Source organism: Ovis aries, chromosome 5 (assembly GCF_016772045.2).
Source record: "Ovis aries strain OAR_USU_Benz2616 breed Rambouillet chromosome 5, ARS-UI_Ramb_v3.0, whole genome shotgun sequence".
NCBI lineage: Eukaryota > Metazoa > Chordata > Mammalia > Artiodactyla > Bovidae > Ovis > Ovis aries.
In genome coordinates, this window is record NC_056058.1 from 90861215 (window position 1) to 90882695 (window position 21481).

The 21481-nt window shown below is 38.3% G+C and overlaps 1 protein-coding gene across 21 annotated transcripts in view; it reads right to left on the reverse strand.

The window, feature by feature from the left end:
- The window catches only part of ARB2A (ARB2 cotranscriptional regulator A), a 407046-nt gene that overhangs the window by 134253 nt on the left and 251312 nt on the right, over positions 1–21481 (reverse strand). For all 21 annotated transcript variants that reach the window (XM_060416002.1, XM_042250753.1, XM_042250755.1 and 18 more), the window contains 2 exons: positions 6875–6991; positions 339–423 (listed from right to left, as the gene is read on the reverse strand). In XM_060416002.1, the coding sequence (XP_060271985.1) occupies positions 339–423; positions 6875–6991 (202 nt within the window). The remainder of the gene's footprint in view (positions 1–338; positions 424–6874; positions 6992–21481) is intronic.

Genomic DNA, 21481 nt, shown 5'->3' on the forward strand with positions numbered 1-21481 from the left:
ATTAATCAGAGACAAATACTCTTGAGATCCTGTATGGCTCTCCAGTCCTTGTTTTAATAAGTTTTAATTGTACAACCATCTCCCTAAGCTTCAACAGCAACTGTCTATATTACTCTCAAGTTGTTTGCATCTGCCCTTCTCCACTGAGTTTGTTGGCAAGCATCTTCAACCACTTGAAGCATTTTTGGTAGTGGGTCCACCCCATGCCATATGTTACCAATCATTCATTCAGATTCAAGCCAGAACAACATGCTTAATTCACAAAATAGAATACCACATTTCATTAGCATATTTTTTCACCTTAAAAGCATTCTATACATCTGTCATCAACGACATACCTGCTGAGACTCGGGGACAGTCAGGCAGCATGGACTCCACTGATGTGTCTAATGGTTCTGAGCTAGAGACCCAATTACAACAGTTCTGCAATGAAATAGAGACAATGTTCTGTTGAAACACAATTTAAGGCAAGACCAACTTGTTAGGCTGTAGAGATTAATCTATCCAATACAATCAGCCATTATAATTATACTCTACCTCTATATACTATAAGAAATCCTCTTATGTAAACAGTCAATAATTATTCATGAGTAAGATGACTGTGGGAAAATGTTTATCTTCTACAATTTAGCAAATTATCTGTCCTGATATTAAGAAGACACGTAACCTTCTGTGAACCATGATGCAATATACTTATAAAAGAAGTCTAATATTCTAATTAAAGGAAATTGAAAAGGGTGTCTAGTTTTAGTTTTTAAATGAAAATAAATATCAATTTGATAAAACTATATTCTTTGTCTCTGTAATACTAGAGGAAATACATTTTGCAACTAATCCTCAAAATGGCCCATATAAATATAAAATCTTTTAATTTTTACTTCAACTTGGTTCAGTGAAGGCTGTATCAAACAGATCAAAAGAAACACAATCTGGTGAACTGTAGCTCTGTGTCTGAGGACACAAAACCTTCAATACTAAAGACAAACCTCTAAGATGATGGTTTACAACTTAAATGATATAGAAACAATCCATATTCCTTCTATACATTTTAAGTGTATATTTGAAGTCTGGGGGCTTCCCAGGTGGTACAGTGGTAAAGATTCCGCCTGCCAATGCAGGAGACATAGATTCAATCCCGGGGTCAGGAAGATTCCTAGAGAAGGAAATGGCAATCCACTCCAGTATCTTTGTCTGGAAACTTTCACGAAAAGAGGAGTCTGGCGGTTTATAATCCACGGGGTCGCAAAGAGTCGGATATGACTAAGCACACACGCACACAACAACATTTGAAGTATGGCTTAAAAAATGTGATTAACCTTACATGGCTTAAAAAAAATTTCCAACACACACATACACACAATGAATTTCCAGGTGGATTTTATTTTAAAAGAAATCATCCTATCAATCATGTCAGAAAAGTCGCTGATTGCTATTCTCGTAAGCAAGCATGTATTGTGTATGTTTAGATGCTTGCTGTCCTGGTCGTGCACCATGGAACCCGCCCTCACTGCGGAAAGATCCTTGACTGGTAGATCAAGTGTCTTATTGTATTTCCTTAATTCATTCTGTCTGGAAGAAGATGTCAGCTGTGTTGCAGTGAGGAGAGAATTTCAAAGGCCCCAGTCCCCACCAATAAAGGCCGAGGAATGGCTTTTGAATAGATTTGTCAAGGCAACCCTACTGTTCTGGGACCAGGGAGAGCAGGAATAACATAAAGGAAGGGTTGCTGTATGAGATTAGAAAGTGAAGTTCACAAAGCATGGCAGATTTTTGTAAGAAACAGTAGATCAATGAAACTACTGAACTGTGTGGAAAAAAAAAAAAAACATGAAAACAAACACAACATCTAGTAATGTTCTTAAATGTTTTCTTTCTTTTTATACTTAAAATGGATAAAATATTACTATTTGCATGTATTACAAAAGCTTGATGGTTTAAAGTAGATATGTATTCTATAATTTGCACTCCTAATCTTAATTAGCAGCTGAATGCAAAATTATACAATGTAAGGGATAAGAAATTATAAAAGAAATAGGGTCTTAGAAGATATTTCATATGTTTGAAATAAATAAAATTAATATTACTATTGATAGAATACCACATCAGAGAGTTCTAGATAATACAGAAGATTAGCACACAATTAGCCAGCTTTTATATACAATGTGACACTTGCTTGTAAGAAATAAGTGTTTTCCAAAGCAGTGTCAAGATATGTAAATGGATGATTTGTTTTATCATTCATCACAACCCCTAATAAATTCAAAAATCATGACTTCTATAGGTACTAAAAATAGGCTTGAAGTGATACTGGGAGATAGCTTCATTGAAGAATGACTTTCTCTTTCCTCTCTTTTTCTTAATTCTTAAACAATTTAGTCTTCGCAATGACAGCAATTAGCTCTACCGACGGGCAGCGATTAGGTATATATTTTAATTATTATTCATCCTAGAGGTGCCTCCGAATCTGATGAAAGTCAGCTATAACCCAGGTGATATGTCAGTCTTAATACTGTTCACTTACACTTCAAGTATGTAAGTATTATAGGATATTTTCAGTACTAATAATATTAATGGTACATTATAGTATACAGTTGATTAATCATTTTCTAACTTGCTATCACTGACTTTAAAATCCACAAAATGGATTTTATCCAGGTCACCTTTAAACTCAAAATATTTAAAGCAAAATACAGGTTACCATTTTATGATTCGGAAATTTCAGTTTTTATCTAGGCAAATGTTTACATTTTGATTTCTCATAAAATCAGGATAGAAAATAAACACCCTATAGTTAAAGTTCTCTGCAATGATAAAGTACGGGTACAGGATTGTGAAGGTTTGATACCACAAGTTGACGTACATGTGTGGTGTGTTCATGTTTGTGCGACATTTTTACACCACTGGGAAAAGCATATAGAGAAAAGGACGAAGCCAGCTAGAAATATGTTTGCCATATGACAGAGTATAATGAAATAAAATAATGTAAACAAACTCGGAAGTACATGAAGGGAAGGAAACATGGGAAAGACATACAGCGATGACCCATGAACTCAGTCTATCTGAAATTCCATTTATCAAATGCAATTCTCTATTCTGAGACGTGTTTCTATAGTTTAGAAGCCAAATCTCTTTTCACTGTTTTTCTAATGCTTATTCTACCCCACTTCTCAATGCTCCGTTTGAACCCTATCCCAGTTCCTCAGTTGAGACGAACACTAGCGAAGTGTCTTGGATGATGATTAGAAGTAGCCCATCAGGAAAGCCCTACTAAACTCAGATCATGCTGCAGGCGTTCCCAGACCCCAGCAATCGTATTCTCAGTTGTCCTGAGTGGACAACAAGACATGCTGGACTAGAGGCACCAACAGAGCGATGCTTGAGCCTCAGATGCAGCCCAGCCCCATTCCAACCAACAAGCAGAGGGAAGGAAGCCTGTGGCCAGAGCCAGCAGACTGAGATGGGTCCTGTAACTACAGTTTCTCTGGGTCTGAGGGATAAGGAGAAAAAAGAGGCAGTGTAGTGATGTCTTCAAGTTAAGTATTTTCCATTAAAAAGTCTTTTACTGTGAAATTATGACTTTACAGGTTTTGTGGCTGTACACTGTCTTCTTTGTGAAATCCAAAATTTGGGGGTTATTCATATAAACTTAGAAGTGCCTATAGGTCACAGGGCTGAACGACACTGACATTTAAATCAAGGGCTGACAATATTTCAGTGTAGATATGAAGTGAATTGAAAATTTTTATAAAAAGGTTATACCTTAAAGTATGAAGTTTAAAGGGAGAAGCATGTAGTGGGTACTCCTGTGCAAGATATTTGGAAGTATCTGGAGATGCTTGTTGCCCTGGTTGAGTGTAGATTTTTACTCATTGTTATGAGTTGTAAATCATCAGTGTCTGTAGGTTGCTCTTTAATATGGAAGGTGTTGTGTTCTCAGATAAGAACTATTATTCATCCGGTTGTATTTCCAGGACAGACGCTCATAACTGAATGGTGATGGGTGAGGGCTCCTGATTACTACATAGAACCATACATCTGGCTCGGCAGCAGACTTTCAGAGACCAGGGATATGTCAGGAAATGACATTCACCTACTCAGCCTTTTTTTTTTTTTTTAAATAAAAACTATATATTTAAGTTGTATAACATGATGATTTAATATACATATACACAGTGAAATGATAACTGTAATCAAGCCAATTAACATGTTCTCATTTACACAGCTAGCATTTTTCAGTGTGTGGTGAGAGAATCTGAAATCTATCCTTTTAGCAAATTTCCAGTATTCAAAATGCTGTATATTAGGTCTCTAGACTTGTGCATTCTATACCCCTGTAATCCTTGACCAACATCTCCCTGTCTCCCCCACCTTCCTGACATTAGGAACCACAATTCTGTTCTCTGCTTCTGTGTATTCGACTCTTTCAGATTCCACATGTAAGAGGGACCACGTATGACTTTTCCTTCTGTGTCTAGCTTATTTCACTTAGCATAATGTCCTTCTTATGTTAACTGGGTTCACCTTTGCCCACTCAGCCTTACAGCCTGGAGCCCAAGGTAAGAAGTCCCTTTGGTTACTTTCTATCTCTTCTTTGATTAAATTAAGATGAATTCAGCTACTGCCTATTTTAGTCAGATTAAAAAAATACACAGATCAATATATTCTGACTTTTGAAGGGGATGCCTAATCTAGTCTTAGTTCAGTTCAGTCACTCAGTCGTGTCCGACTCTTTGCGACCCCATGAATCGCAGCATGCCAGGTCTCCCTGTCCATCACCAAATCCCGGAGTTCACTCAGACTCATGTCCATCGAGTCAGTGATGCCATCTCATCCAGCCATCTCATCCTCTGTCGTCCCCTTCTCCTCCTGCCCCCAATCCCTCCCAGCATCAGAGTCTTTTCCAATGAGTCAACTCTGGAAAGTACTAGAGTTTCAGCTTTAGCATCATTCCCTCCAAAGAAATCCCAGGGCTGATCTCCTTTAGAATGGACTGGTTGGATCTCCTTGCAGTCCAAGGGACTCTCAAGAGTCTTCTCCAACACCACACTTCAAAAGCATCAATTCTTCAGTGCTCAACTTTCTTCACAGTCCAACTCTCACATCCACACATGACCACAGGAAAAACCATAGCCTTGACTAGACGGACCTTTGTTGGCAAAGTAATGTCTCTGCTTTTGAATATGCTATCTAGGTTGGTCACAACTTTTCTTCCAAGGAGTAGTTAGAAATTCTTAAAAAATAAATCTAGATAAATTCTTTTTATATGTCTCACCTGGAATATGAAGACCTCACAATTAAAAAAAATGATAAATGGGATGTTTCTAGTTTGGGGTAAGTACTAAATTCTATATTGGTTATGTATGTGGGAAAAGGTACCAACATTTATAAACTTTACTAGCTATATAATACTAGGAGCTGGTTATGTATACATTTGGATGGATAAAAAGTAATTGTCATAAAACATACAAAATTTGCCTTAAGAGAATTTAGGTCCTTGGAAATGACAATAAAGGACGTAGCTAAACTATGAAAGGAGGAAATGCGATAAGCAATGTGGTCAGAAAACACCCGGGTGTTAGAATAGATTAAAAAAATAAAATCCCACCTTTTTATGTTTATTGTGAGAGGTGGAGTAAACATATTTTGGACTTTTGTATGATGAAAGCACTTTTTCTAATGGAGAATAATGACAGTGAAAAGAGACTGGTGATATGGCAACACCATTAAGGGATTACATACCTTAGACCTTCTGTTTGTTCAAAACTCTTTTTAAACATTATCTTTCTGATCCTTATAGTATACCACGAGAACTGGTATAAGTTATTCACTGTCCCTATGGTGAGAGGTCAGCTGAATAAATACCTGGTATTCTCTTTAAAAAAAAAAAAAAAAAACTGGAAGAAAATCAGGAAGGTCAACCAGCTCATTCATATAAATAATATGTATTGATTTGATTAAATAATTGCTAAAGCATGGTATGGCCGATGTTAATTTCTTATACTATCAGGAAGGTAAATATAAATAAACAAGAAATTTCAGCTATATATCTGCAATAGGAATAAAGGAAATGCTGAGCTGAAAGGTGTTTCAAAACTGGAAGCATGTTCAATGAAAGTGTGAAAGTGTTAGTTGCTCAGCCATGTCTGACTCTTTGTGACCCCATGGGCTGTCCATGGAATTTTGCAGTCCAGAATACTGGAGTTGGTAACCACTCCCTTCTCCAGGAGATCTTCCCAACCCAGGGATCAAACCTGGGTCTCCTGTATTGCAGGCAGATTCTCTACTGTCTGAACCGCCTGGAATGAGTCCTTGTACACTCTCAGATTCACAAGCCCTTTGGAAGTATGAAAAGCTTTCTTAGCCTAAGGTGGGCCGTGACTAGCCCCTGGGTTTCTCCTAGCTCAAGGGTCTGCCAAGCACTATTTCAGCTTTTGACTTCTCCCCCTACTGGGAGCAGTGAGCCATCCATTTAAGAGAGGCGTACACTGACCTTCTTTCTTATAATTAAACAGTATCAATGATACATAGCGGATGGGAAAAGTAAATACTGGGGAATAATAACCTAACAGATCATGACCTTATTCAGTCAAAGTTCCTACTATCTGCATATAGCACACATATATTTTTTTCAAAAAAAAAAAAAAAAAAGGGGGTGGGGGTGAGGGAGGAAGGCTTCCAAAAAAGTAATCGTTTTTCCAAAGGGTTTTCTATTATTATTTCAACCATGTCTGGTTTTCTCTATTCCCTCTAAATGTTCTGCCTCCAGAAAGGGAGCTTGGGGGTGGGAGGTGATATAAGTTGGTGGGGGCTCCAGATATAAAAGGCTCACACTCATTCATCTCAGCACTGAAAAAAAAAAAAAAAATCATCTCACCTCTCTCATCCATTCTCGAATCGTTTTGCCAGCTTCTTGATGCCACACATTGTGAACAGAGTCTGTCAACGCCACGGCAGTCACCTTACTTTTCACATCTGCTTCTCGCTGAATCATCTGTTTTTAAAAAGGAAAATAAAATATTGGCCATAATTGTTTTCCCTACTGGATACAAACTTAGTCATAGATAATAATAATATTAAAAATGAAAAAGCAATATGCATTTCTTGCTCAAAGCTATTCTTTTCTATGCTGAACACACGCCCTATTCTTGTTCAGAGATGTGAAAAGATGCAATATATATATTTTTAAAAGATAATACCACTTAAGACTTAGAACTACACAGCTCTATTATTTTCCATGTGGTTTGACAATTCAAGGATTAAAGGGATCACAGGGGAAACAAGGAGGAATCCCTGAGGGCGTCTATTACAAGTTTCTTCCACCACTTCCTATTCCAGTGCTTCAGGGAAGTCAGTACCGGGGCTTCACTCTCAGCAACTCAGGACTAACTTCTGCTAATTTTCAGTAGATGGTACATTAGTAAAGAAAGATATCTTGCTTTGATTTCCCCATTTTAACTAGCCAGCTCTTCACCATGGCCTCATAATTCCTTGGTGTTTTAAATGCCCACAAAAACCTTTCTCTTCGTATTATCAATGTCATTTTGTTTTCTAATATATTTCTTTATGCAGAAAAATGATTATACTTTCTTTTTATAGAATGTTGTTTTTATAAAATTAAATGGTTCTAAAGCTTTAAAAAGAGTCACTTGGTTTGAAGAAATGGAAGAATTTATCAGAGGTCTGCAAGATAAAAAAACCTGAGAAATATTTAATAATAGTTCTAGATTAAAAGAATCAAAAATATTCTAACTCAGCTAACACTAGTAACTCTAATTTGACACAACAAACATAAGAAAGCTTAATAAAAAATTAGTTATAATACAATATCTAATAGTCTCAAATTTCATAGCTCTCACTCTTTCTTTGCATCAAATGTCTTTTCTCCCTCTAAAAAAGAGCAATTTCTCTATCATGCGCTATTAATTTATTGTCTATAAAAATAAATTACTGCATTAAAAAAGGAAGAATTCTGAACGGTGATGAAAGCTCACACAGAAAACAGTGCAAGCCATGTTTCTAATACCAAATGATGCCTGTTGGCATTTTGAATTAAAAATCTCTCTCTCTCTCTGTTAAATTCCTTTAAACTCTACATATGCAGATCCCCTTTCACTGAACAGGACCTAATGGGAATCTAATTCACTGTTAATGCTGCCTCAGCAGCATTTCTGCACCTTAAATCTTTGTGTCTTGTGGTTTCTGCTTATGTAATGTGCAAATCTTAAAATCAATGCTGGTTATCAGCATGATGATATTACTGCAACATTCACCTGGCAATACCAATAATATTTTAAAAAGCATAAAATAATACTCCAATTCAGGACTTCATATTCATTATTAAATAGTGTGCTACCTGCTTCTAGATTTTATTTTAAAAATAAGATTCTCCAAATGGCACTAGAATACAGAAATTTAAACCAACATCAGCTAATAAAACTCTCAGTTCCACAACAGGGAATCCACCTGGCTCATGAAGAACTTCTATGTCCTTATTCTCATTTTCTAAACAGGAACATTTTTAGACACGGAGAACGACTGTTGCTGAAATTACCAAATAAGAACACTGTGGTCTCCTGGTATTCTAAGAATATGTCTGCATTCAAAAATATTTGTGCTCAATTTTCTTTTGGTTGTTGTTAACACATGCTGACTTAAAGGTGGTAGTGACTGAAGACACTAGATATCAAGGGCCATTTGTGAAATGATATACAGTTAAGAGTTGAAAAGGCTGAGGATTTAGTGCAAAAGTAGAAGATCTGGGGATTAAAATTTTACAAACCTGGAAAAATATACAGTTGATAGATTAACTACCGGGGGAGAGGCGGGGGGGGGGGGGGGGGGGGTTTGGTCTGTTTGTTCATCTGGCTGACATTTCACACAAAGGGAGGTGATGATGTATAACTTTTGTTCACATCTCATCAAATCACATTATAATCCAGCATGATCCTCCCTTACACTGTTTTAGTTCTTTACAGTTTAAAAAGCACTTTCATATTATATTACTAGAGGAGGGGAATGGTCAGATTCCAGAGGCTCTGAATCAAGAGCTGTTTACAAATGAACTCAGTCACAAAAATTTTCAAATATTTGACTGTAAAGGATTAGGAGATTTGTAAATCGGTGAAAATCTTTACAGTTTAGTTTTCCTGATGATTCTCCTCTGTGCTGGCCTTGCTGCAATGGGCAGTGCTGACCTACTTGCAGCTGCCATTTCGGTCCAAAGCCTCTGCATTTTGCATTTGTCGGGGCGGTTTCTAGCCCCCATTCGCTCCCTAACTGGGACTGAGCACTGATGGAAAATGCTGGAGAATGGCAGTGCTGGCTAGGGGGAGACTGAACACAGGAACCAAGACTGTGTAAGAGCCAGACCTTAGAAGCAACATAGCTAAAGCAAGGAAAGGGTGGAGGCATAGACGGGGAGGAAGACAACTTCTTTAACAGTCCATAATAGAAGACTGTGATGGTGTGGAAAACTCAGAAATCTGAAAAGAAAGAAGCCAAGTGACCAAAGCCCTACTCTACGTCAATTTAAGGTGAAGATGTGCTTTTTATTAGGATCCAGGGATAAGGAGATGTTTGAAATTCTCTGCAAAATTCTATCTGTATGTGACATGAATATTTTTCTGGGAAAGGATGCTCAGCTTTATTAGATGCTCAAAGGGATCTTAATTTCTAAAAATGGTAAGAGCTCATGAGCCCAATACCAATATTTGAAAGAAGAAAGATGCCATTATTTTGTTGTTGTTGTTATAATGTCTTAAGTATGGCAGTATAGTTCAACAGTATGTGAACTGTGAACTTCCAGATGTTCAAGCTGGATTTACAAAAGGCAGAGGAACCAGAGATCAAATTGCCAACATCCGCTGGATCCTCAAAAAAGCAAGAGAGTTCCAGAAAAACATCTACTTCTATTTTATTGACTATGCCAAAGCCTTTGTATGGATCACAACAAACTCTAGAAAATTCTTTAAGAGATGGGAATACCAGACCACCTGACCTGCCTCCTGGGAAACCTGTATGCAGGTCAAGAAGCAACAGAACTGGACATGGAACAACAGACTGGTTCCAAATAGGGAAAGGAGTACATCAAGGCTGTATACTGTCACCCTACTTATTTAACTTCTATGCAGAGTGCATCATGAGAAACACTGGGCTGGATGAAGCACAAGCTGGAATCAAGACTGCCGGGAGAAATGTCAATAACCTCAGATATGCAGATGACACTACCCTTATGGCAGAAAGTGAAGAACTAAAGAGCCTCTTGATGAAAGTGAAAGAGGAGAGTGAAAAAGTTGGCTTAAAACTCAACAGTCAGAAAACAAAGATCATGGCATCCAGTCCCATCACTTCATGGCAAATCGTTGGAGAAACAATGGAAAAACAGTGAGAGACTTTATTTTTTTGGGCTCCCAAATCACTGCAGATGGTGACTTCAGCCATAAAGACAAAGCTACGGTTTTTCCAGTAGTCATGTATGGATGTTGGACTATAAAGAAAGTTGAGCGTCAAAAAATTGATGCTTTTGAACTGTTTAGCTGGAGAACTCTTGAGAGTCCCTTGGACTGCAAGGAGATAAAACCAGTCCATCTGAAAGGAAATCAGTCCTGAATATTCATTGGAAGGACTGATGCTGAAGCTGAAACTCCAATACTTTGGCCATCTGACGCAAAGAACTGACTCATTTGAAAAGACCCTGATGCTGGGAAAGACTGAAGGTGGGAGAAGGGGACAGAGGATGAGATGGTTGGATGGCATCACCAACTCAATGGACATGAGTTTGAGTAAACTCCAGGAGTTGGTGATGGACAGGGAGGCCTGGCGTGCTGCAGTTCATGAGGTTGCAAAGAATCAGACATGACTGAGTGACTGAATTGACTGATGGCAGTGTAGTATCAAAAGTTCAATAAAAGTAAAAAAAATTGGTAACCCAGACATATTATCCTAAAGTTCATGGCGTATTAGGTTACATGTGGCAAAGTTACAATTAAAATATTGCTTTTATTTGTGTTTAATATTTCTACATAGCACTTCATAAATTTCAAAATGAATACTTTTACTTCATTCTGAAACAGTATTGAAATAAATGTATAATTTGTATCATTTTCCCCATTTGGGAGGAGGAAACTGAAGCTGAGAAACTGGTTAATGGCCACACAGACATGACTCTGTCTGGGGCCACATAAAATGACACAACTCTCACTTGACCATGACTTTATGTCTTCTGTTCTTTCATTTGGGTCACATGGGTCTATTTCTCAGCAATATATTGTTATATTCTTATATAAACAAACTCACTTGATTAATTCCTTTTTCATTGACTTGGATAGTTAAAGGAATGGTTAAAAAAATTCAAATCCAAATCAGTAAAGAAAATTGAAATTCTAAAAATGATGCTCAGAGAGAAATCAGCCATGAGCAATATCAGATTATCAATAACACTAAAAATTATTACATACAGAAGTCGCTCAGTCGTATCTGACTCTTTGCGACCCCGTGGATTGTAGCCCGCCAGGCTCCTCGGTCCATGGGATTTTCCAGGCATGAATACTGGAGTAGGTTGCTGTCTAGGATAACAAGGAACCTGAATATTTCTATAAATCATATTGATGATTTGAGAATTAGTACAAAATATTTGATGCTGTCATCTGATATTTTTGCTTCCCCTTAATCCTATTTATTCCATTTATTCAATTTTTTGTTATAATGTTCTTTCACCTTGGCTTATATACAGTTAATCTGTACTTTCCTTCACTGGATTGCATGTTACCAGTCTGACAAGATTAACCCAGTAAATACCAAGTAGTTTGAACAGTAAAAACATATACCATTTGTATGCAGGCTTACCTTATTATTAAAATTTTCCATGTGTTTGAAATTCAGAGCAAAAAATACCGATTTTTTTTTTTCTTCCAGAGTTAAAAGTAAGATTTTAAACATTAAGTAAGTGTAACAAGATAAGACAGCTTCCTGAGTTTAGGAGTGTTTGGTTAGATGGAGACCAGAGCACCAGAAGGGGGCAAGGGAGGGCCAGAGTCAGCAGCAGCGACCTTTGCCCCCTCCATGCGCACAGGGTCCTTTCATAGGGCTGCTACCAGCTCTCCCCAGGAATCAGGTAGGCCTTTTCTGCCCACCTAACTTCCCTCACTATGCTTTCTCCAAGGCCCTCCAGTGAGGTACCTGCTTACTACCTCCACAAGTACCTGAACCAATCCAAATACTTCATGTCACCCTGAAAGTTCCTTAATTCCCTTTCTGTACCTACAAACTGTTCACTTTTCCGTGGGTTTCATTTCTTCCAGAACTCCATCGTGGACTACTTTTAGCAAAGGAAAACTTAAAGCGTTTACTATTTTTCCTAAATTAAATGAAAAAGTTGCTCTCCTTGTCTTAGCTTAGAAGATACGTTTTTGAAGGCAGGGAAATGTTGACGTTATAAGGATGCTCTGACATGAAATCTGTGGGAGCAGATTCATGTCTCTCCTCCAGGGTCTTGGATTTTGGAAGTTACAAATCCAAGTCAGTACTAGATTCAATACTCCCCCATCTGAAGAAGAAATGAACTCTGAATTGGGTTGTCTTCATCCTAACCTAAAGGTGAAATAGATAATTTTATTCTCCCATATGTGTGACCCAGCAGCCACAGCACTCAGAATAAATATGTCTTATATTTTAAAGTCCAAGGGGACCTCCTGAAAGAGCCAGTGTGGCTTAGGGGTAGGGAGGAATATATGCACATTCAGGCCTATATTTATATTTGCATGCTTAATGTTTTTGAGGAAAATAGTTTAAAGTCTTTCATCAGCAAAAGCCATTACTCTCTTTTTAAATTCTGACATGTGTTACACATATGTACTATGAGGATTACAGCATGTGAATCACTTGTACAGGAAAGAACAGTCTCAAAGAAAATCAAATAACGCGTGTCTCCTTCAGATTAAGACCTGACACTACTGTACATTTATGAATCTGAGGATCATTATTACTGTATGAGCATGAATGAATCATCACTCTGGTTAATAGCACAGTTGAAGTCTGAGATATCTTTAAAAAAAAGATATATATATGTATATATACATAAATAGATCAGCTCCCTCTAGAGCTCCTCAAGTTAAGTTGTTTCAAAGTTTGGAAAGGACCTTTTCACATTTTCATTGCAGATGGTAATTACACTCAGTGCTTCTACTCAAGTGCCATCTTCACGAGCGCCTCCCATCATTTTTTCTCCTTGTATGTCTCCTTGTGTGTGTACTACCTTTTGTGCTCTTGGGCCTACTCAGTTGAAAATGTGCCTAGGGCCAAGATGACTAATCGGCCGACACTGGGTTTGGCAGAGTCTTTTCTGTTAACGTCTTCCTGAAGAGTCTATTGTACAGGTTGATCCCAGTAACATGCTACCCACAAAAACCTATGCTGCAACATAAAAACCTTGGTTCTGTCACGCAAGGCTTTTGAAGTACCTTTACTCATCATAATGAAATATACACACACTTTGGTAGATGAAATAAGAAGACTAAATTGCCCAGCAGGAAATTCAGACAAGCATGACACTCAGCTCTCACTGTTTTTGCTTTTCCTTTGAAAGTAGACACTTTCAAGTAAGCAGTCTTCATAAGGAGTACGGTGGTTAGGTTCAAGGATGATGGAGTCAGATTCTCTGGGTTCAAATCCCCACTCTGCCACTTCTGGTAGTTAACACCTTGAGTTAATTATTTAAACTTTTTCCAGGCCTCTCTTTTATTCCACGTCAAAGGGAGATAATAAATAAGCTAAGTCACAGAGTTATGGTGAGATGCCACAGACTGAATATAAAGCAACTAGCAGAGGACTTGGCACACAGTACACAATTATAACACGTGATCCCACAAAAACACACAACGCAAACTACTCCAGATGTGTAAACCAGTGCATTCTCTTTCCTCAACGTAGAAGGTAACAGAAGCTTAACTGAGAATGCATTTAATGACAGCATTATTTTTTAAAGAGCTATAAAATCCATAAATGAAAAAAATTATGAAGGGCTGCATTTTCCTTAAGAGTTTGTGGTTCAATAATTCTAAAACCACCTGGTTGAGTAAAAAGAGCTGATTATCGTGTCTGTTTAAAATCCTGTAATCAGAATACTAGACCAGTAACAGCACCAGGCACTTGAAAATTAAAACAGAACTACTGAAGTCATTCTGTGGCAACCTCACTTTCTAGGAACCAGTGAACCCTTTCAGAATTACTGGACTGGCAACAAAGCATGGAGCCATGGCTTAGCAGTGCCAGGCTGGTGGAGACAGTCTTTTTACTGCTGGTTTTTTTTTTTTACATAGAAGGGAGTGTATCTGACTATGGTTTTAAAAAGATAATCACAGAGATATAAAGTATGTCCAGAGGAAGGCAGTATAGCGTTGTAGTTAGAAGCACGCACAGGCTCTTGAATATGATGTCCTTAAATTTTTAGTTTTTGCTAATTGCTATAAGAATACAAAAGTGGGAATAATAAAATTATAATGAATCAAAAGTAATCATTATAACAATAACAAAAGTGGGTATCACACTTCATAGAGTGGCTGAAGGATAAACGTGATAAAGCAGATACACGATTAATACTGTCAGCTACTATCATTACCTTGCCATTGATTTTAAATTTCAAAAATGTATCCTTCCTTTTAGATATGGTATCTGTGTACATTTCAGTGACATCAACATTTGCACTGAGGGGGTAGTTAAGAAGTGTCATACAATGACTACACCCACCTGAATAAAGTGGTTGTAGCCTAGTTTCACCTCCATTACATACACTGATTTGGACTTGCTTAAATGCTTTTATTTATTTATTTATTTTTAAATTTGATTTTACTTTACAATACTGCATTGGTTTTGCCATACATCAACATGAATAACCAGGTATAAACGGGATAACCATACATTTTAGATGGCCCAGGGCAGTCCCGCTTTATGCCTACTGACCTGGTCAATTATTAATAGTGTCTCCTTTCACTGTTAAAAGTGTTTGGGTTTGGACAGTAAATATGTATAATGTTAGCTGCTCAGCCCTAGTGTATGTGCATACATATCATACAGAAGTTAAAGGTCACTCTAGCAAATGAGTAAGTCTTTGTGCTCAATGCTTAGCCACTGGAGGATGTACCTAAACCTAGAGAGTTATCATGAAAAAAAAAAAAAAACCAATAACCATGCAGTTAAACACACAAGAAATACTCCCCAAAGTTCTCCAATTCAAAACTTCAGGGCAAGCCTGAGCATGGTGTGGCCCTTCGCAGACGCACATGTAGCCTCACACCCTGGGTAGGTAAACGGGGCCAGCTGGAGCTCCACGGTAGCCACAGGATAAGACAACATTCCCTCTTCCTGTGCTTTGAAGCCCTCACTTCAATTCTTACAACCTTTGTCTAGTTTCAGGAAGGAAAAAGGCTCTCTGCAGGCAAGAACCCCGAGGGACAGGGTGTGCAAACCGAAACTTCTTGGGTCACGTGCATTTATGAAGATAAGTCTCCAGCCACCAGTCAGGGAATGGCAAGTTATGATTTACTGTTGCAGGCGGCCAGAGGAGAGCAGCGACCACTTCCCTTTCCTTTCCTGCCTAGACCGTGTGCCACGTGCAGACCCCTTCAGCAACAAAAAGGCATGTGGAAGGCAGGCTGAGAAGGGGAAAACAAAACAAAACGCATATTAACTGACTGACAATCTGGGAGAAGGGAAAGAGGACCAGTGCCTTACGAAAACACACGACGTGAGGGGGAAAAAAAAAGCAACAGTGTGAGAAACTTACTTTACTAATCAAGAAAACAGCAAGCTAGTTGTAAGAAAAAAAAATAAAAGAGGTCACAGATTAAAAAAACAGTGTAAGGGTTCATCAAGATGACTTGTGTGATTAAATGTTTTATTATGCAATCTTAGGAGAGTGCCCACAAGTCAGCAAGATAAAATAAAACACAGATTTGAAAACGATGAAGAATATATAGAAAGTGGATATATTATAAATGTAGGGAAAGGAAAGGAAAGTGAAGTTGCTCAGTCGTGTCCAACTCTTTGTGACCCCAGGGACTGTAGCCCACCAGGCTCCTCTGTCCCTGGGATTTTCCAGGCAACAGTACTGGAGTGGATTGCCTTTACCTTCTCCAGGGGATCTTCCCGATCCAGGGATGGAACCCAGGTCTCCCGCATTGTAGACAGACGCTTTACCGTCTGAGCCACCAGGGAAGTCTTATAAACGTGCAAGTGAGGACTAAAAACACCATCAGTCCAAAAAATCAAGGCAGGCTTAGCAAAGGAGATGCTTAAATGGTGACAATACATGGTCTTAAATGGAAAACCGAGAAAACTTTTTAAAACGCTGTAAATGTACTACATACCAAGGAATGTTTCTGATGCAACTAAGTAGCAGGTTCACAATATTCAGTTTAAAAACCACTTATAGCCTTTGGTAATTGGCATACACTAGAAATACTCTGCTGTATATACATGTGTGCATATATATGGATTTGGCAGGGGCAGGCATATATTCCCATATATATACTGGAATATATATGACCTATATATTCAGCTGGGAGAATGTTAATATACTGAAGTTTTTAAAAACAAGCATTTTCTTCAAGTTTTGGGAAAAAAAAAAAACACAAAGAGATGGATTTCTTGCCACAAAGATATATAGCAGATAACCAGAGTGCAGAAGATCATGTTATTTTACAAATTCCTCTTAAAAAGCCTTTATGTTAGGGGTGAGGTGATGGATATGACTGGCTCGGTTGTGGCTGAACATTTCACAATGTATACAGATACTGGAGTCATCAGGTTGTATACCTTAAAAATACACAGAATTTAATTGTCAATTATACTTCACTACCTTTGGAGAAAAAAAAACTTATTGAATTTGCACATAGATGTTTGGTGTATTTGAAATTTCATTAAAGTTTTCAAAGTTATTCTATAAATTTAACAATATTTTTATTAAAAGTTCAGATGCCAATTACCTGTGTTATTTTCAATATATTTTAAAGACTGTATACTCTGCCACCTACTGTAAACAGGGGGAGTGATATTCTAATTTATCAACCTTTCTAGATAATACATTATTACCATTAGGTTGATTTTTGACCTTTAGGAAGAACTCACAATTTAGGAAGGAAGTCAGATTCTGATAAATTCTGTAGAGACTCAATATTTTGAGTGTTTATAGTATATAGATTATCTTATTAGAACAATTTCTTTTAAAGCAGATTGGTAGTTGATTATGAACCTGTTTTACAGATGAGGAAATCGATGCTTTTAGAGAAAGTGACTTGCCCATATTCACACACTTAGTATGTGGCTCAGCTAGACCTATTAACTCTAAATCCTGTGTCTTTATACCATGACTATCTGTACATAATACCCTACACTTCTCCATCTTAAATACTTACACTGGTAAAGACTCATTCACTATCTTTCTTTCCCACTGAAATGTAGGCTCCAAGGGGGAAGGATCATATTTTCCAAGTCAACGCCACATCTCTTTCTCTACACAGTGACTGGCACATAGTATTTGCTCAAAAATTATCTGCGGAATGAATGGAGGTGCTGTTTACAGAAACAGAACAGAACAGGGAAAGTGATGGTTAGGAAGTCAGAGCAATGTCTGATTTGGCATATTTAGAAAGAGAGCATAAGCTGGGCTTCCCTGGTGGCTCAGACAGTAAAGAATCTGCCTGCAATGCAGGAGACCCGAGCTCAATCCCTGGGTTGAGAAGATCCCTTGGAGAAGGAAATGACAACCCACTCCAGTATTCTTGCCTGGAGAGTTCCATGGACAGAGGAGCCTGGTGTGCTACCACTCATGGGGTTGCAAACAGTCAGACACGACTGAGGGACTAACACAGATGAACACAGATGGGTTCCCCAGGGACAGACTCTGAGACTGAATTTAGCATGCAGGGTGTTACAAAGGAGTGCCCTGGGAATCAGCATCTCGGGGAGGGAGGGGTGCAAAGCAAGAATGGCAGAGAGCTGTTAAGGTCAGATGCAGGTCCAAGACAACCATGCACAACCCCGGGGGAGCTCTGGACCTAGAATGGCCCTTTAGAGTCATCCCAAGTTGGGTCTCAGGCAGCTGGGCCCTTAATCTCCCACACCACTCTCTCTTTGAATATCCATCCCACAGCGGCCAGGACAATGCCTGATGAACCTGGCAGCTGAAGACTGTCCGCCGAGGGCGCTCCCAGGACGTGGGGCAACACGTTCTTTAATGAAGGAGTTGCTGGGCGGTATGTCACAATGTCCCCCTCAGGCCAAACTGAAATTAAGCACTAGCCTTGTCCATTCAAATCTAAATCATTTTTTCCAAAATGCCGAGCACTCTATTGTTGTATCTATGTACTCAAGCTTACATTATGATTTAACTGATATCTATGAGATCAAGTAAATTTACCTTAGATTTCAGGTCTCACAATCTAACTCTGTACTATCTAGCCCATCAAATTTTTGCATTATCCCTAAACTATAGATTAAAAAGGGAAAAACACAAAATTAAAAGACAGAAAAGCTGATTATTGAAAAGCATAAAGAAACCAAAAGCACAAATTTTAAAAGGTATCCTATAAATCTATTGGGGTATAATTTGATTTTCTGAATTTCAAATGAAATGTATATGTCAGTGAAAGCAAGGTACACTTGTGATTTCAAGCCTAAGTGCAGTTACAAAACAATTCCAAACTTCAAATAAAGTATGCATCATCACTTTTTAATGTCTGCCATTATAAAACCATACCTAGGAGTGTTGCAAGGAAAAGGCAAAGCGACCAGGGACTGAAAAATTTCATTGTAAAAGTAGCGAGGTCAGCTCTTTAGATCTTAGCCTTTATTTTCTATGATAAAAGGAAAATAAACACTGAGGTATATAAATTTTCAGACTAAAGACATTTGTGATTTTGATTCTTTTCCAGATATTATTTACTCTATGCCTTCAGACGTTTTTGAGTTTTGGCCTCTAGAAAATCAGGATAATCTTCATTTGACCATATTTGTTCAACTGTAGGCACAGGTTTACATAGAAATGGTGTGGTACTGGTCTAATTTACACATATTGGGGAAGTTTTTACTTTTAGATTCTAGTACAGGCATTGACCCTGTGATAAATAAAGTAAGACCACCAAAACATGTGTTAACCAATTTTGGGTTATAAGAGCTTGCCAAACATTGGGGAAGAGGTGATGCCCATTTTTAAAAGGGAAAGTGGCATCACTGTAATAAATGTAAGTCATAGGCTTCCTACATTGTTTGAAAATATATGAACAAGGATCTCCACGTCCTTGGACCTAGAAACTTAGACCTTGGACCTTCTACCTAGAAACTTATGCTAAATACCTAGAGCCTGTTTGCTTGCTTAAACAACTGAACACTGTTACTGGAAGAAATGTCTATTCAACTAATTACTTATAAAGGCTGTTTCAATGTACACTGTACTGATCAAAAAACACAGAACAATCCTTTAAGTCAGAATTTAAAAATATGATTCTGACGATATGTTGGAGTCGCTTTTCTTATGAAAGGACATCTCACATTTCTGGAAAGAGTCTGTGGATGTAAAAGGTTCGAAATATGTTCAGTTGAGACATGACTTTTAAAGACTGTCTCTACTGCACAAAACCATATACACATTGGGTGGAAGAAAGCACGGGGTTTGAATGAAAGTAGCTATTTACCTCTATGTCTGTGGCTGTACCTTCATATCACATTTAGAAAACACATACATATACCACATGTGGTAAAAGAGCACTTCTGAGTTCATGTACTGCTGCTACTGCTGCTGCTAAGTCGCTTCAGTCGTGTCTGACTCTTTGCGACCCCATGGACTGCAGCCCACCAGGCTCCCTCGTCCCTGGGATTCTCCAGGCAAGAACACTGGAGTGGGTTGCCATTTCCTTCTCCAATGCATGGAAGTTAAAAGTCCAAGTGAAGTCTCTCAGTCGTGTCCGATTCTTTGCGACCCCGTGGACTGCAGCCCCCCAGACTCCTCCACCCATGGGATTTTCCAGGTGAGAGTACTGGAGTGGGGTGCCATTGCCTTCTCCGGTTCATGTACTAGGGAACCATAAACAACAGTCACTATGCCGTAAGTGTCCTCTATCAATGCCCACTGTAATAGAGAACGCTAGAGTAACACTTCAGATCACTAACAGGAAGAGGAGAACCCTGAAACCTATTATTTAGACATCTGATGACAGCGCGGAGGCAAGATGGCACTGAAAAATTTACACTGGGGAAGGGTTTATGTGTGAACGAAGGAGAATTAGTCTCTGGGCTATTTTTTTTTTTCCAGATTCCATTTTCCTTCATGTGTCTATTCATTAGCATTTCTTTCAAGGCTATTCCACGAGTTGAGTCAATGATACGGGGTTTATATTTGACTAACATTAAATATTGCCTTAGCTTCATGACTATGAAATAATTCCAACAGAAAGAATCTAAAATAAATATACTTAGGCAGCACGGTACCGGATGTTTAATAAGCATCAGTATTTATTATGGTAGGAAGCAGAAATTTTTGTTACATCACACCTTTTGTTAAGTAGCCAATTTACCCAATGCGAAATCCCATAAAATGGTGAAGACATAAAGAAGAGTCAGTAGTTCACTAATTTAGAAAGTCAATTATATGTCACTGTTTCATATCGGGTTAATTACTTCATTTACATTTTTGGAATTCTAAAGCAGTGCCTGAGAGGTGGCAGATTGACAGCACTGCAGAGCGGAGTCCTTACACTATTTTCCTGAGTGTTAATAATATAAAAGGCAATATATGACACAGAGTTACACATAGGTTTTCTCTAGTGAGATTACAAATGAAACAGACATGGTATGGAGATAAGAGAGCAACAGAGATGCTTTCAGAGGAACAACTGAAGAAGAGGGTTAACGGGAAATGGTAAAGCGGCAGATACTTAGACGTTGTTCTTCTAAGGCGTATGTGCGTGAAAGAACAGGGGTCAAACATCTACAAAATATCAATACGTCTGAAGGGAGGAGAGGCAATGCCATTCAAAGTAAGTTATACGAAGAAACCTTGAGTGAAAAAGACATGAAGGGACTCCTTGTGGGGAAGGTTATCATGATCAAACGTATAATAAGAGAGGTGGGGAGGAGGAGAGACTATCACAGAGCGCAAAAGAAAAAGAAAAAAAAAGACAATGAACAGGAGTGAGGAACAGATGTTGCCTTTCCATAGTTCTGATCCTAACCCACTTCCACAGGAACCCAACCTGCCACTCCTTCCTGTGGGTGTCACGATGAAATCTACCATACTACTACTTTCTGTCACTAAGTTGTCAGAAGAAAGCAAAGCTTCCCTAAGTCTGTCTCTTCCCACACAACCACCAGCATAAACTACGATCTATTAGTGCTTCTCCTCCTCAGACAGACAGGACGGGAAACTCACTGCTGAGATTTCCTAGTCCTTGAATTAAATGTATCAGAAGTTAATTTGGCATTGTGTGCACTC